The sequence below is a fragment of the Meleagris gallopavo genome, chromosome 2 (genome assembly GCF_000146605.3).
Source record: "Meleagris gallopavo isolate NT-WF06-2002-E0010 breed Aviagen turkey brand Nicholas breeding stock chromosome 2, Turkey_5.1, whole genome shotgun sequence".
Lineage (NCBI taxonomy): Eukaryota > Metazoa > Chordata > Aves > Galliformes > Phasianidae > Meleagris > Meleagris gallopavo.
Window position 1 is genome coordinate 48,183,087 of NC_015012.2, and position 16,776 is coordinate 48,199,862.

The following is a 16,776-nucleotide window of genomic DNA, read 5'->3' on the forward strand; positions in this document are numbered from 1 at the left end:
AAAAAAAAAAAAAGTTAAGTTCTATAAAGAAAAACTGTACCCTTGTTCTGTCTTTGAGCAACTTATACCGCTCCTGAAGTTCCTGGAGTTCAAGCTGAGTGACATAATGCTCAGCCATCCCACTGCCTTTTACTTCAATTGTCTCCAACAGACTGCTGTGACTCAACACTTCTTCACTGAGTAGCTGCAAAATCAAAAGAGAATGATGCATTTAAGAATGAGCAGCATTAAAATGAACTACAAATTAATCTTGCAGTTAGTCAGCCTTTTTTGTTGCTGGTATGCGTTTGTTGCTGATTCACTGTAAAGCAAACACACCTTTGCTTTGCTGAGGGCAGCTGTTTTTTCCCTCAGTTCAGCATACTGCCTTTGAGAAGAATTCATGCTTGCTTCTACTTTGTCCATCCAACTGGTAAACTGGCGAACATCATCCTGGTAACTTGTCCATTTGGAGAGAGCTCCTTCCAGTTGACTGTAATTTAAAAATACACATTTTTTTGATAGTGGATGTTCTCATGCTAGTTAAGTATTGAGATATTGTTATATGTAGTTATTATGGACTATGATCCAAGTATCACAAGCTAAACAGAGACACAAATGTTAAAATCCTACAGGATTTAATTAGGAGCACTGATTAGATGAGAAACAGAACTGAAGTTTTCAAACTTCTGAGATCCATTAAATGATGTAGCTAGGTGACATGCGCTAAGTTTAGTAAATAAAATGGAATAGGAAGCATAAAATCTAAAATCAGAATTTTTCTGCAGTTGCATTGTAATGTTTAATTTGTTTGATTGTTTTAAATTGAAATATTTCCAACTAGTTATTCTCCACTATACAAGCCTGCATTTATTTTTCTGATTTTCTTTCTCACTTTCAGCATTTCTTCTTTAATCATCACTATTGGACACTGTAATTAAAGTATCTCCTGTGAAATTTAACAAGTGGAAAACCAGACAGTATGCTGATAGAACAACCATTACACTTAATATTAAAAAAAAATTTAATACATTTTGTGCAATTCAAAATAAAATTTATAGACTGTTTATGAACACAGAATCCACTTTTAAAAGAATATTATCAGCGTTAATGAAGTTTAACACCTCACTCTTGTCTCTCCTTTTTCTATTTAATTGAAATAGGTCATTTAAGGCTTCCAGACTTACAACGTTACACACATGCAGCTATTTTCATTAACTTGTCTCCTGAAATAATAAAACTGTGTATAAACTTTTAAAAACATTTGACAGTGCATCACTATGCACCTCATATGCTTTTTACCTCTTGCACCGGATACACGCAGACAGAAGAGAAGCCCAGCTGTCCTTTAGGGTATGTAGCTGCTGTTCAATCACTTGTACTCCCTCTGGAGAAGTATTTTGCAGAACAGATTCTCCTCTTGTCAGAATTATTTTCATCTGGATTTCCTTTTCTTGTTTCAATGTTAGCAATCCCTAAAAAGTGAGTAGATTTTTGGTCTATTGCTTATCATTAAGTGGATATGAATATGTTAACTAGATACAAAATCTATGCAGATGCTTCCAGTGCATCAGACAAAGAATAGTGGAAATATTCTGAAAAGAATGTCATTTAGAGGGAAAATTAGAAGATTTATTCAAGAAGAAAAAAAAAAAAAAAAGATGTGATGAAAAAAAAACTCTTCTACAGTGCCTAAGTATTGTTCTGCAATACTAGGATCTGCCTGTAAAACAAATTTTATAACACAGAAGCTCAGTAGCAATATCAACTGTGCAACTGAACTAGAAGCTCTTAGCTTGCAGCATGTAAAATCACGAAAAGCCTGAAAGCACAAACCCAAAGCAACGAACAACAATCTTTTTATGAGATTCCTATATTTTGGAGGGTTTGTCTCAAATTTTGAGCCACAGTCAAAGTACGGATCTCAAAGGGTTGTTTTCTCTGCACTGACTTTTATTATCTTCTGCACAGTTTTATCAACAAATGCTACATCTGTTTACATACCTCCAGCTTTAACATTCGACTGTCCAGAACATTTTTGTCAGCGGTGGGATGACAGTATGACTCCAGCATGTGAATTGCATCAGCCACCCAGTCTTGGAGGTCCTTGAAATCGTGAGAGAACTGCTGGTGCTCTCCTACAACCCTATCCATTTTGGACACCTTCTCCTACAATTCATACAACAATCAGAATCAGTAGGTGTTCAAAGGATTATTTATTTCCCCATACCTATTCAAAGACTTGAAGATAACTTGTGAAACCTATTGATGCATAACACAGATTTAAGCACGTGAAGCTATGCCACTGCAGCAACATTACTTTATTGATACTGAAATAATAAGACCTTTTTTTTCCTCTGCAACTCCCACTGGTTCCCAGAACTGGAAGAATAGGTCCAATCTATTGACATAAAGTCAAGCTATTGAAATAAGCTAAGAAAGTTAGAAAGGGATTTGTCTCAAACATTCATGGCTATCTAAGGAACTCTGGGATTTCTCCCACTGATTGGAGCACATGTATCTTCTGCCTCAGACACCATCTTCACACCTTAACATTTCCTACAAGTTCTGTCCACATTAACCAATGTTAATAATTCATGTGTCTTTCCCTTTCTCGCTTCCAGTAAGTCACAAGGATCTAGAGATGCTTTATAATTTTACTCACAGAGAAAAGATAGAAGTTAAAACAAAATATAATTCTGCAATTACTGAAGCAAATGCTTTAACTGAATTGTTATTCCGTAACACTTATTACTGTAGTAACCACAAGCCTAATTCAATGCCTTCTTCATGACTGGCACAATATGAAAAATGACAGTTCTGATATGAATACATAACCCAATAAAACAATAGAGATAGTTGGAATATTTAATGCTGAAGTGTCTTGCTGAGTACAACTAGCCATTCCTACCCTTAAGAATTAGAATATTATGACCCATGCTTCTTACTGACCCTTCAAAAGCAGTCTCCTGGGTAATAATTTTAAAACAATGTTGAAGGCCAAACTCTAAGTTTTAAACAAAAATACAGTGCAAACAGTTAGTTATCTTTACAGGATGTACTTCTCTGACAACACTTCCATCTAAAAAACAAAACAAAACAAAAACAACCCAACAAACAAATCTACAACTTCTTTAAAGTATAAAAAACACTTTTCCAGGTACCAATTATCTTCAGTTACTGAAAAAATGAAAATGAAAAGCACATTTCTTGAGGAGAAAATTGTTGACAACCAGGCTGTGTTTTTCAATTATGTTTTTTGAGAAAAAAAAAACAACACAATTGCATTTTATTGACAGCCCATGGAATTATATAGGTCTTTATTTCTCACTCTCTAAAGCCAGCACAAAAGATCATTGTTCAGACATACCACAGAGTGGGGACGCAAGACAGCTGTAGCATTTCACATTTCAGTCTTACCCCACACACATCAAAGAAACAACTTCAGAGCAAATACAGTGAGTGCTTTACCTTTGTCAGATTGCTTAGAGTAAGGTATTGTGAAGACAATTGAGACACTCTGCGCATAAAGCTTTTGCTGACAGCTTGCTCTTCCAACAGCTGCTGAGCTTTCTCTTTTAGCCTGTTGAGCTGATGCTCGTGGCAGCTTATTTCCTCAAGGACAGACTGTAAAGCATAGGCACATAAATATTACAAGTGAGTGCAAGAAAGCAGACAAAAGAGAAGTTTGGATTGCCCATGAAAAACAGAAATGACAAACAGCAAGTGTACTGAAAAAAGCACACCATACATTTATAGCAATAAAGCAGTGTGTCCTAAGAAATTCAGAGATGCAAACACTGACAGAACAGGACCATCAAAAGCAATTCTTGAAAATAGTTCTCATCTTATTTAGAGGGATGAAGGATGACAGAATGATCAAGCTCTTGTAACATATCAAGGCCAGCAGAATGGATGATGAAAGGCTGGCTCTGTTTAAAAAGTTAAGAAATCACCTGCAACTTTTGCTGTTCTCTCCTCTTGGAAGGAAGGTCATGGAGACGACTGCTACTTCCTTGCACAATCTTTTCTGTTGTGCTCAGCCATTCTGTCAGAGGCTCAGCAGTTGCTTCAAAGTCCTTCATCTGGATCTTTAAGTTCTGAGAAAGCATGTGATGCACACACAAATTTATGAACAATTCCACTACACTAAATATAATTGTAATGCACAACCCACAGATGAAGTACACACAAAATATACACTATTACAGCCAAATACCACCGCAGCTGTTCAAAATAAGATGATACTGGCTCTGCTCCTCACACTACAGAGATATTGAAAGAAAAGTTTGAGATAGTACCTCTTTAATTCAAAACAAAGGTAACTGTAGAATGTTTACACAGTTGAGAAGAGGCTGAAACAAATTTCATCTGAACTGAAAGCTTTACAAAGCTTTGACTTTATTAGCTTTGAACAAAAGTCTATCTCACACAACTATGAGTGTGTGAAGCAAGGCTACTTTGGGAAGTAAGTTATCTTACAACTGCCTGCAGTCATTCACACTAACCCACTTTTAAAGGCCTGCCATTATTCCTAGGGACTGTTTGACAAAGCTTAATCTTATCCCAAGGCTCATTTCTGATCATATTTTCTTTCAATATAAAGTCTTGGTTTTAAATGTAGGCATTCCTTTAGTGCTTGCATAATTTTCTCAAAGGGTTATTCTGCATAATTAAAATGAGCATCTGAAAAAAAATGCATATGGAATAGAAATCCAAACAGGACAGTTTCTACGTACTGGTTATTTTATTTATATGTTTTCAGACTGACTTTGTTTTCTTTTTAGCCTTATAATTTTAACATCATACTGTAAGACTAGTCCTATGAGACTGAAAAATGGTAACATCTAAGGAAATCTTCCTTCCAACGGCTACCCCAAGATGAGGAAAGTTGCCTTCTTCTACCCAAGAATTTTCTTTGAAAAAACCTTATTTTACAACATAGTAAATCTATTTACTTTTTTTTTTTTCTCAGCTGACTAGACATTACTGTTCCAAAATAGGAAGGTCTAAGAACTTTAATTCTTCTATGAAATGCAAGGAATTTCAGCTAAGACTTTTTGATCTTAGAACCTACAAAGTTAAAGGAGAAAACCCTGTAACGCCATTCACCATATATGTGAATATGTGCTGGCTGAATTGTGAATTGTGAACAGAGAAGGGCACTGGGGTATGTTTAGAAAGTTGTTCAAATAGTTTTTCATCAGTTTGCAGTAAAAGTGATGATGTTTACTCACTGTATGGAGCTTCAATCAGCACTGGTGTCAGAATTTCAGAGTTTTAAGTTTTTTAAAAAGAAAATGTATTTTAATGTATTCTGGTATTCCAATACTTTTCTAATGCTTACGGTAATCTCAGCCATTGCTGTCTTTGCTGCTCTCAGTTACTCTTAACAACACCCTTCCACGTGAAACACCCCGACTAAAGTAAGTTCATGTGGGAAGGATATAAGTAAACATGAGCAAAATGGAAATAGAAAAATGAGACCTCTTGAAACTAACTATTAATTATGGTGTGTCATAAACACCTACTGCTAATATGAGAAATCTGTAAGGATATCTATTAAGTATGTGTGGTCTGAAACAAAAAGCAAAGAGGCAATTAAGACTCAATATTTCCCCACTATGACTTTGTTCAATACCTCCAGTGCAGATTCCCTCTGATGGAGGGTGCTGATAAAATTTTTCCAGTCTTCCTTAACCATAGCACATTTGTCCGAGATAACTTTAGCCTTCTCCTTTGGCAAAATAGAGCACAGCAGTTCACCTTTGGATGCTACCAAGTTTAATTTATGTTGTCCATTCTCACTTTCTGATAAGAATTCCTAAAAGCAATAAAAAAAAAACTTTGTTTGCATTCTGTAAAAGTTGTTTTCGTTAGCTTTGGGTCCCAGTAAAGGTCAATGGCAAGCTTACAGAAAATTTAACAGAAATAGGAGTTTATTATTTCTGCATGTTAATTTATTAATTCATATTTCAGTATATTATATTTTAATATTATTCAAATTTACGATGGACAATCATACATATTATAGGGATAATAGCTACTTAATCCAGAAGAGCCATGCACCTAAATTATGTATATACTGATTCTAGGATTATCTATATTATCTGAACTTTATGAGACATTACTGGTCTTTCAGTTGGGCATTAAACTTCTTGAAGCATTCACAGTACAGAATGTAGTATGTCTTTCATTTCAGGAAAGCAGGGGAACACACTGCCATGCACAATGGAGACAGCCACACCAGCCATCCCATCGGTGTGTAGGGGTGTGGGTTAAGGCTTAGAACCTTAGCAACATCTAAGCTGTGTGATTTATCCTCTATATCCTTATTTTGCTTTGCCTGGCTCAAAGTTTTTTCTTCACAGAATTCTTGCACAATCTTGGTGTGCAAGTACTATATGGAAACCTGTGTTAAAGAATTAGGTACTGTAAGGAAATAATAAGATTTTAAAATTCCAGCATCCTGGAATAATATTCTTATAGCTTGTAAATTTTTTTTTAAGATTTTGTGAGCATTTAGGATTCAAATGATTTTAGCAGTCTCAAACATGAAGTTACTTTAAACTACTATTTCGCGTAGCTTATAGAAAAATATCATCAGGTTACCTTCATGTTATAAGTAAAGGGCTTGATAAAAAAAATAAATAAATAAAGATTCTGATTATGTGCTTCACTAGAGATCCAAGAAGTGAATGCAAAGGGTTTGTAAGCTTTGAAATACTTTGCTCAAGCTCTTTCTTAATTAAAATCAAAGATGTGATTGCCTTGTGACTTAATGATGTAAACTGTGCTAACAGACAAAATAATAACTTAACAAAAATAAAATGCTTACTTTTAGATAGGTTCCTATGACATTCCTGGAAGTCTTAATGCAGTTAATGCATGTCAAAAAAGTCCATCTACAGTAGCATTCACAAATAAGGAGGACAATCTAAGTCCTTGTGCAATTAAGAAGCTGCAGCAACAAAATACAAATCTGACCAATATTGGAAACTGTTTTTGCTAAGAACTCTTTTATTAATTGTCAAAAGCTGCTGGCTTTTTTAACGCTTCGTATTTACTCAGAAAAAAATCTCTCAATTTGAAGTAGAAAAAATTGCCACTTTAATATGGTATTGTTCACCCTTTTAAGTAAAGCATTTAAGCAAAGGAAAGTAAATTTACCAGGAGCAGGAGGAAGTGTTTTGGTCTTGGTATCTTCTGTGAAACTGACATGAATTTCTTCTGTTATCCTGTCTATCTGAAGGTTTAATATTCTCATTATGTAATTCTAACTTTGTTATTTTTACTTAAAGCTATGGTTATATTTTACTCAAAGAAAATTTTATTTGCTTTAATAAAGTAAAATTTTAATTGGCGTTCCTTTTCACATATTAGCTTGTTTTAGTTTTCTGTGAAAAATAGACTTCTTAAATACTGTTTGCATTTTACACATTTTTACCTTGCTCTTAATTTATAAGGGCTCTATTATCATATTTGAGGAAAAAATATTTATGTAACTTTAAAATAATTTCAGATACTAAGTACCAGTTCTGGTGCCTTTTCAATTATATATTACACTCCTATCTTCAAAACATACTTTTTTTCCACATTGTAACATGTATGAAATATATTGTATCTCCCTTAAATGAATGATTTGTTGCTATAAATTTACCTGTACTTTCTGTAGACTTGCTGAAGCTTCACTGATATCCTGAGGTACATCGAAGCATTTGGCTGTGGTGACTTTTGCATTGACCAGCCATTGCTGAAAGTCCCTGAAACTCGTCCGAAATCTTTGCTGCAAGATCTGCTCTTTACTCTGACATCCCTTTGAAGCTTGCAGGCAGAGGCTGGATTTATCACACCAAGGAAGCAGAAGAGAACAAGGGAGGGAAGAAAGGCAGGACTCTGTTAGGTGACAATGCTTTTGCTTAGTTCTCTGAAGAGAGGTTAGGTTAACTTGGACTCCTCCCACCAACTATAAGCACTTAACTGAGGCATCAGGAAATCCATTAGAAGTTTCAAATTCCTTAAAAGTGAAGCATGTAAATTGGGTTTCACAGATATGACAGATAAGCACTTCTAGAGTGATTCAGTACGAACAGTTTCTGCAAGCCTTTTCCTATCTAGGCACAGGACATGGAAATACAGCAATTACAATTTGAACTTCAATGACATAGTTAAATTTGTAACATTAGAAAGGATCAACTTGGGTCATCATGCCCTTCTTCTGCATTTACAGAAGCCAAAAACTACAACCCCTGCAAGAGACAGCAGAATCTTGTGTCTGAAGTACAGATGTCAATAGCTACAGTGACCTGAGAGAAAGTAAGAAAACAGACAAAAATTATATCCCCTGATTTAGGTAAAACAAGAGTAAAATTTTTGCAATCTCTATTGACACCACTATAAAAAAGTGTTTCTAATCACTGTCTACTTCCGTTTCAAATTCTAAAATTCCAACTAATGATTCCCTAAAATGAAGCTTGTATGCAAACACATAAAGGATTGGTTACCTATAAATAAGATGAAAGCATACCTGTTATACTCCTTAATCAACCCAGAAACTTTTGACGAATGGGTACTCAAATCTCTAGAAAATCTACAAAGATCATTTAACTGAGTCTTGATCTCATCTATCGCATGTTCAGACTTTATCAGAGCATCCGATGTTTCCTGTTAAAAGAAGTGAACAATATTTGTAAATAAATTAAAAAATATATATCAATCAAAATTCATATTCAATTTAATTTACAATTCATGCATATCACTTTGAGAGTATTTTAGCAATCAAACACATAGGAGCTCAGAGGTTTATTTGAAATTATGGGCTTCCAGAGGCTAAATTTCTTCAACTTTTTTAGCTCAGAAAGTTTTCATTGAAAAGACCAAGACATGCATTCCGTCTTAATAAACGAGATATGGTATTGTCAATTAGCTATGTATACATGAAATTACATACAACTAAGGAATGGAAAATCATATCATAGAATCATAAAATGGCTTGTGTTGGAAGGAACCTCAAGGATCATCAAGTTCCAACTCCCATGGCAGGGTTGCCAGCTGCTATATCAAGTACTAGATCAGATTGCTCAGGGACCCATCCAACCTGGCCTTAAATACTTCTGAAGATAAGGCATCCATAACCTCTCTGGGCAACCTGTTCCAGTACCTCACCACTCTTTCAGTCAAAAACTTTCTACTGACATTTAATTTAAATCATCTCTTTTTTACTTTAAAACCATTTCCCCTTGTCCTATTACTGTCTAAGCATGTAAAAAGTTGATTTCCATCATGTTTATATACTCCCATTAAATACTGGAAGGCCACAGTGAGGTCTTCCCACAGCCTTCTCTTTTCCGTGCTGAACAAGCCCAGTTCCTTCAGCCTGTCTTCACAGGGGAGGCGCTCCAGCCCTTGGATCATCTTCATGGGCCTCCTCTGGACCCTCTCCAAAAGCTTCACATCCTTCCTGTTTTGGGGGCCCCAGACCTGGACACAGTACTCCAGCTAAGGCCTCACGAGGGCAGAATAGAAGGGGACAATCACTTCTCTTGCCTTGCTGGCCACTCTTCTTCTGATGTAACACAGGACACTGTTAGGCTTTGAGCTGTGTCCAAAAATATGAATTTACACACAAAATTCCACAAAGTTTCTAAAGCTCTGATATTTTTAGAAGATTTCATAATTTGAAAGTACATCTTGTTACCATCCTGTGAGAGATACTGGCCATCACTGCTACACTGAAAGACTTGCTTTGTAAACAGCTAAGTCAAAAAGAAAAAAAAAGTACTTTTGTTGATTTAGCTAATGTCACTCGGAGAAACATGATAACTACTCCAATGGAAACAGTCTTGGAACAGTTGATGTCCATAGCATCCCTGAGTCCCTAAGTTCAAGAAGGATAAGGAACTGCTTGAGGGAGTCCAGCACAGAGACACAAGAATGATTAAGGGAGTGGAGCATCTCTCTTACTAGGAGACGCTGAGGGAGCTTGGTCTCTAGCTTGGAGGAGACTGCGGGGTGACCTCAATAATGTTAAATATGTAACGAGTGAGTGTCATGAGGATGGAGCCAGGCTCTTCTCAGTGACATTTAATGACAGGACAAGGGGCAAAGGGTGCAAGCTGGAAGACAGGAGGTTCCACATAAATATGAGAAAAACAACTTCTTTACAGGGAGGGTGACAGAACACTGGAACAGGCTGCCCAGAGAGGTTGTGGGGTCTCCTTCTCTGGAGACATTCAAATCCACTCAGTTGTGTTCCTGTGTAACCTGATCTAGGTGTTCCTGCTCCAGCAGAGGAATTGGACTAGAAGATCTTTCAAAGTCCAATCCCTGACATACTGGGATTCTGTGTTCTCCACTGTGGAACACTGCCAGCTACTCCAACATAACTAGCAATGTAGACTTGGCTCCTTGTCTCATTGCAAATGAGATTATTTGGGAATTCTTCTTAAACTAACAGAGAGAAAAAAAAAAAAAAATCTTCTAGCTAGTTACATTCACTGCAGCAAAAATTCTGCACTGCAGGCAAACCAGAGCATTTGGCATGCAGAGATCAGTTTGACACTTTGGCTAAATCTAAGGTCCGATCTGAAAGAAATGGATGTATAGTTGTAAAAAACTGATCACATGTAAGTGAAGATGGATTAGAAAGAAGACAAAAGAAGTGGGGCAAGGAAGTTCTCAGTTGTGTTTCTGAATCTGTACAAAAGGATGACTGAAAATATACATAGTAAATGGTTCGCGATTATCTATCAGCACAAAATTGAATGTCTAGGAAAGCCACAAATTAAATACGTAAAAAAACAGCAAAGGTTCTGAAAATACTTTTTGTCTCTTAAATTTGTAATATCATTTGCCACAAAGAGTATTTTTCACTGTAAAGTGTTAACTAACTCTACAATAAACAGATACCCACTTACATAAATCAAAAGTGAAAACACGTTAGGACTGTTAGCACTGTTCCAGTGACCTGGATTTAACGTCAAATCCAACAATTATCAAAATAATTTGCTGAATTTCAAATTCCAGATCTAGTGCTGTTATACTGCACATATCTAAAAGGAACAGAGATTGAGTACAAAATAACAGTGAGCCTGCTGAACCTGAGAATTAGGAAATGCATTTTTAACTTGTGGCCTTGGTTTACATGACAACAGAATTGCAGTGAGACAATGGAAAGAGAACGCTGCAATGCTGTTTCACATTCACAATAGGACCCATTTTCTTGGTTCAGAAATTGAAGGACTACTGTCCTGACAACATTTCCTCAAATTATATAATTTTATATAGTAGGGTTGCACATAGCACATCTTGTATTTACTCTGCATTCTTCTCCTTATTCTAAGATTATAACTTCAGAATCTAAGTAATGAGCTTTACAAAGAGTGACAGTACATTCATAGCATATACAGTACTAGTAAAATAATGTCTTATGAACAGTTACTCCACTTATTGGGAAAAAAAAAAATAATGGTCTGATAATTACAGATGTTTCTTGCTGATAATTTCATGTCCTATTTTCCTTTTTAACTCTATTACTTCTACAGTTATGTACTTGCACGAAGGCATAAATCTTTGAATTCTGTGAAAGAGAAAGCCATAGAAATAACTTGGCACAGACTCTAGAGGAGAAGATTTATAATCTCAGCTTAAATAGAAGTTGTTCTGGGACTTTTTGACCGTTTCTTCAGTGAAGGGGACAGAAAGCAAGCATAAAGTAACTTTTACTGAAGGTACTCTGTTGTAACACAAGAAGGGAAGGATAAGGTACTGTGTATCTTTACATCTGTGTTTCATATGAATCAAGATACATACATGTAAGTATCTTGAATATTACGAATACACATTTGTGTGTGTGTTGTATTTACCTGTGGAATATTTGCTAGAAGAGCAAAATAAAGAGGAACTGCGTCTCTGTTTCTCTGAATTCCACTACATTCCACAGCAAAGCAGTCAACAAGTATGCCGGTTTCCAATACAACTTCAAATACAGGACAAGATCTTAACATGCATAACGTGAAGGACAGTTCAAGAAACGGAATGTATAAACTCAACACATGTGGGACAAATTGTAAGTAAGAAAGAAATCATTCCCGCTGCTGCTCAGCATGTAGGAAATGCCTCATATTTTCCCAATCGCAGACTTGGCTTGCAATGCTGAGCAGCCTGAGGAGAAGTTCAGAGGCAGTTCCTTCATTTTCCTGCAGCCAAGCCCAATTGTTAATGTCTGAGCTCCAGGCAGCACTTGCTAAGCCTTGTACAGCAGACACCAAATAAACATTTTCTGTAAACACTGCTTGTTTTGAATACAGTTACAGAAAAGCTTGGAAAGTTGGAATTTTTTAGAGAAATTTTCACAAATGCATTGTATTATTTGCTACTTCTCCCATTCCTGGACTGCGCCACTGGGCAGAAGTTGCTTGTCGTCAGTCACTGTATATTTACAACCCGAAAACCGCTTGGAAAAGAGAAGCGAGCTTACTTTCTCCTTGCGCCAGCTCTCCACGATCTCGGTGTCGGTGTGACGGCTGTCGAGAGGAGTCAGGCTCTGCGACCAGGCAGCCAGCAGCCCGCCGAACCGCTGCACGGCCTCCTCCAGCCGCGCAACTTGCGTGGCGAACTCCTGCTCCGACACGGCCATCTGGCTCAGCATGTCCCGCAGGCTGCGCTGGCTCTGGAAAGCGCTTTCTTCCCACTGCTTCCAGTCCAACTGCAGGGCCTGCATCTCAGCAGCGAGGAGCTGGCACCCGCCGGCACTCGTGCTGCGCTTCGCTGCGGGAGCTAGCGTCTCCACTCGGCCGAGGCGGCCCGCGCCGATCTGGCGAGAATCTACCAGCTCCTGCAAAGCAACATCGCCATGGTAACAGGCCACAGCTGGGAAGGGGACCCGCCACGCGTGGGGCAGCTGCAGTGCAGGCCGCGAGCTGCTCCGAGCTGCCGTTGCAGCAGCACCGCTTCGGGAACAGCCATGCTGCGTGCGGAGCGGCGCGGCGCGAGGCTAAAGCGCAGTCAGGAGCGGGTATGTGCTGTGTGCTGATTGCAAAGCTCTTCTGAAAGCTCCATAAGCTTAGAGGAGGAATAACTGTGGTTTAGATACTGAGAAATACTGCTCAGGTTAAGACGCAGAAAATAACTGTTTTGTGATGTTTTACACAAGGAATACCGGTACAGAGCTGTTGGTGCCAGTTTTAAGTACAAAGTTGTGCTGCTCAGAAAAAGCATTCAGCAGCCTACTTGTGATCTGTGATGTGCCATAATTGGTTGCACATGTGGCTTCATGCTTTTGGTTGTTTCTTTCTGAATGCTTTCTACAGTGGACTGTTTCAGCCTTACACAAGCTACATGAGAATTTGACAGTTTTCAGATTTCACACTTGGAAAATACAAGTATTATCCCAGTCACTATGTGCTAAAGTAATATTTATTCTCTTGTTAGTGATATGAACTAGGAACTACTGTCTCCTCCCTTTCTCATATTATACGTGGGGAACTTGAGCACAAAGGAGGCTAGAAACTATCCAAGAGAATCAAGAGGTGTGTTTGTAAGTTAACCTGGCTGTCCTGTAGCCTCCTCTAGTCTGTTCACTGGCCCACTCTTGAGTAGGATCAGGCTAAAACACTGCTAGGATAATGTAAACATCAGGAATAAACAAAGCACGAATTCTGCTTGAATGCTACATTCAGAAATGCATAACTTGCTCTCTGTCAAATGCCTAGGAATGGATGGACACATTGAGATGGGAGGGTAAGGAGAATACATATAGAGAGGCAACCCATACGCTTCCAGTATGTTTAGGGAGTTACACTATTTCATGCATCTCCAGTTCATGCAAATCACAAAAGGTTCTTTTTTCTTTGATTCAGCAGCTGTACTTAAAGAGACAGCAGTTTTAAGGACGAGGATGGGGCAGAGCTCGTTAATCAGTTAAGTCACAATCTTTTGTGCTTCTGTGCTTCCACTATTGAAAACCGTTTCCATGTATGGGGTGGCTAACTCAGGTCTGTTTGTGCTTTCACTACATTAGCTTAGTAAAGCTAAGGAAGGGAGACAATAACACATCATAGCTTAGAAAGTGTGTTTTCAGCTCACTGAGATATAATTTCCACTTCAAATAAACAAAGAACAAGATTGCATTTTTGAATACTCTGGATAATAGGTTCTGAATCACAGATGAAATCATGGTTGCAAACATTTCTTACATTGATTTTGGCCAACTTCTTCTGTATTACTGATGTATCTCCAGTTGCATCTGACCAGCGGTGCAGCTCTTCCTTTGCAGAATGGAGCCAGTCTGTGAATTCATGCACTGCATCGAGGTATAACAAATGATCCTTCACGATATCTTCCACTTTCTTCATTTTCTCCTATTGTTTAGAAGGAAAAAAAAAAATAATTAATGTACTTAAACACTTTCCTGGCTTTTGTCCAGATTTTAATGGTATAGAGAGCTGGTCTACATTGTGCTACAAGGAACAAGTTTTGGTTTAGATTTGTCTAGGCAGGAATGCTGGCAGAAACACAGTTCTTATTTAGAAGAAAGTCTCCATATGTATTAAGCAGAGTCACAGAGTCCTCCCATATGAGCATTGCAAATGAAGAGTTCTGCTGTTTAAAAGTGCAACAGATGTTTAGGGTGCCAAGTTTTGTTTTAGCCATCACATCAGAAATAGTGGCCACCCCTAAGTCATCTTTTTTGTACCTTTAGAGGACTCTTTCCCTGACACAAACATGCAATGATAGCATGGTTCCACATCAATATTTTAACGTAATCTTCAAGTGGGGCCTGTTTACTGAATTATAATCAGATGAAATAGTGTTCTGGTCTAGACTGGCCTTGAGTCTCACTATGTTGATTTGTTACTAAATTCATAAGAACTAACTCTCAGAAATGTTTATCAAAAGTAACCTGAGCTAATCATAAGGCTTTCAATAGCTTTCAGTCCTGGGTGAATACATAGATCTAGACCTAAGTGTCCTTAAGCTCATTTCAAACAGTTATGAATTAAACAGAAGTTATTTTTAATTTTGAATAACTCAACATTCAAATAACGATTTTCAAAATTAATTAGAATATTGAGCTTTGCTTTCCTTCTGAAAATAATCATCATAATTTCTTGGAATGTTTCCTTGATGGTTATAACTAAACAACATGACCTAAAGTTAATCCTCGAAGTTTTCACACATCTTTATGCTTTTGATGCAACAAACATGTAAGAAAATGTTCACATGTGCCTGACTTAAAAAAAAATAAACATCATCTTAAGGCAGTAAAAGAGCCCCGTGGTAGGCAAATACGCACCTTATTTACTTTATTTGTACCAAACTATAACACCGCTAGAGCAAGAGCATGGAGGGAAAGAACAGTTTGAGTAGGTCTCCTCTCGTGGCACCGGCTTCTACCAGTTTCGGTCAGTACTACTCTCTCCCAGAGAAAAGACTACAAACTTGTCAGTAAGTCCTGCCATCACAGGAAGTGGAAAAGGGAGCAGCAGCTTTTCCTGGCATATCATCAGGCCAGTCTTCTCCCATCCTCTCTGTGTGGCACCAACTCTTTTCCCAGCTTGGTGGCCTTGTGCTGCTGTGGGATACTGCTGCCCCACAGATGATGAATTTACAACATTTTATAGTCTCCATTCTCCACAGAGCAGAGGACAGACAGCCACCAGAAACACAGCACAGCCGCAGATTGGCAGGAGGAGACATAGTATGTGTTCTGATGCAAGCAAAGTAGAGATACCTGCATCACATACTCAGCACATGAGAAGTGCTCTGCTGGGTCTGACTACTGACTCAACCAGCCAAATATTCTTCACAGTGTTATTTATGGATAACACACAAACCTTGCAAACAAATGTGGGCAGTTTCTCTTATACTTCCGTGGCATTTACAATTACTAGATTAAGAACATAAAAAAGTTCATGCCTACTTCTTTTCTTCAGTGTGTGTTTGTAAATATATTGTCAGTTGCTTTGCCCATCTCCTTTTTAAAACTGATAATAATCTGATAGCAGCAGATTATAGAAGTTTGCTTATCTCTACTTTAAATAGTAGAGATATCACTTAAAAAAAATTAAAAAAATCTACTAGGTTTAATAAACACCTTTTGAAACAGTTGGATTTGGTGACTAAAATTTTTGTATAACCATTATGTTCATTATAACCTGTAACTGCATTTCTCCCTCAGCTCTCTTCACTTCAAAAAAATGAATCCCACCCCTACATGCTCTTCTCATAACAATTCAATTTACAAAATAAATCACAAAAAATGGTCCCTTGGATTTTAAGTGCAAGTTCTGAATTCAGAATCATGCAATCAAGTTTCAGATATTTTTATCCCCCTACTGATACTGCCTTATATTTATATTAATTGAAGTACACCTACGATAAACATGGTGTAGACAAGACAATGAATGCCAGCATGGCATATACCATGCAAGAGGTAAAGGTACCTCTTTGCCCACATGCTCATATTTTTGACAGTTCTTTTGGAATTGTCATTGGACTGTCCAAGATGACTGAATATTATTTGCAAGAGTCACTCTGCACACCCTTTTCCAGATCACCAACAAAGAAGTTAAACAAAACTAGTTCCCATGTAGTTTCTTGGAGAATCCTAGAGTTAACTCTTCTCAATTCAGAAACAACCACTAACCTTTTCTTCCTACACTGGAATAAATTTTTAATCCATCAAAGACCTTTCTTCCAATGCTGTGGTAGCTTACCTTTCTCGCTTTCTCATATAGCCTTTTTTGTGGAACCTTGTCAAAAGCTTTTGGAAAACCCAAAACCCACTCTATCACT

At 37.5% G+C, this 16,776-nt stretch overlaps 1 protein-coding gene across 9 annotated transcripts in view; it reads right to left on the minus strand.

Annotated features, from left to right (window-relative positions):
- Positions 1–16,776, minus strand: part of SYNE1 (spectrin repeat containing nuclear envelope protein 1) — a 286,469-nt gene that overhangs the window by 138,048 nt on the left and 131,645 nt on the right. For 8 of the 9 annotated variants that reach the window (XM_019612919.2, XM_010707198.3, XM_010707194.3 and 5 more), the window contains exons 53-63: positions 14,175–14,339; positions 12,458–12,814; positions 8,507–8,643; positions 7,640–7,817; positions 5,621–5,803; positions 3,936–4,079; positions 3,451–3,606; positions 1,984–2,148; positions 1,282–1,454; positions 319–472; positions 41–184 (exon numbers count right to left, since the gene is read on the minus strand). In XM_019612919.2, coding sequence (XP_019468464.1) covers positions 41–184; positions 319–472; positions 1,282–1,454; positions 1,984–2,148; positions 3,451–3,606; positions 3,936–4,079; positions 5,621–5,803; positions 7,640–7,817; positions 8,507–8,643; positions 12,458–12,814; positions 14,175–14,339 — 1,956 coding nt within the window. The remainder of the gene's footprint in view (positions 1–40; positions 185–318; positions 473–1,281; positions 1,455–1,983; positions 2,149–3,450; positions 3,607–3,935; positions 4,080–5,620; positions 5,804–7,639; positions 7,818–8,506; positions 8,644–12,457; positions 12,815–14,174; positions 14,340–16,776) is intronic. The other variant, XM_010707196.3, reaches the window with a different exon arrangement.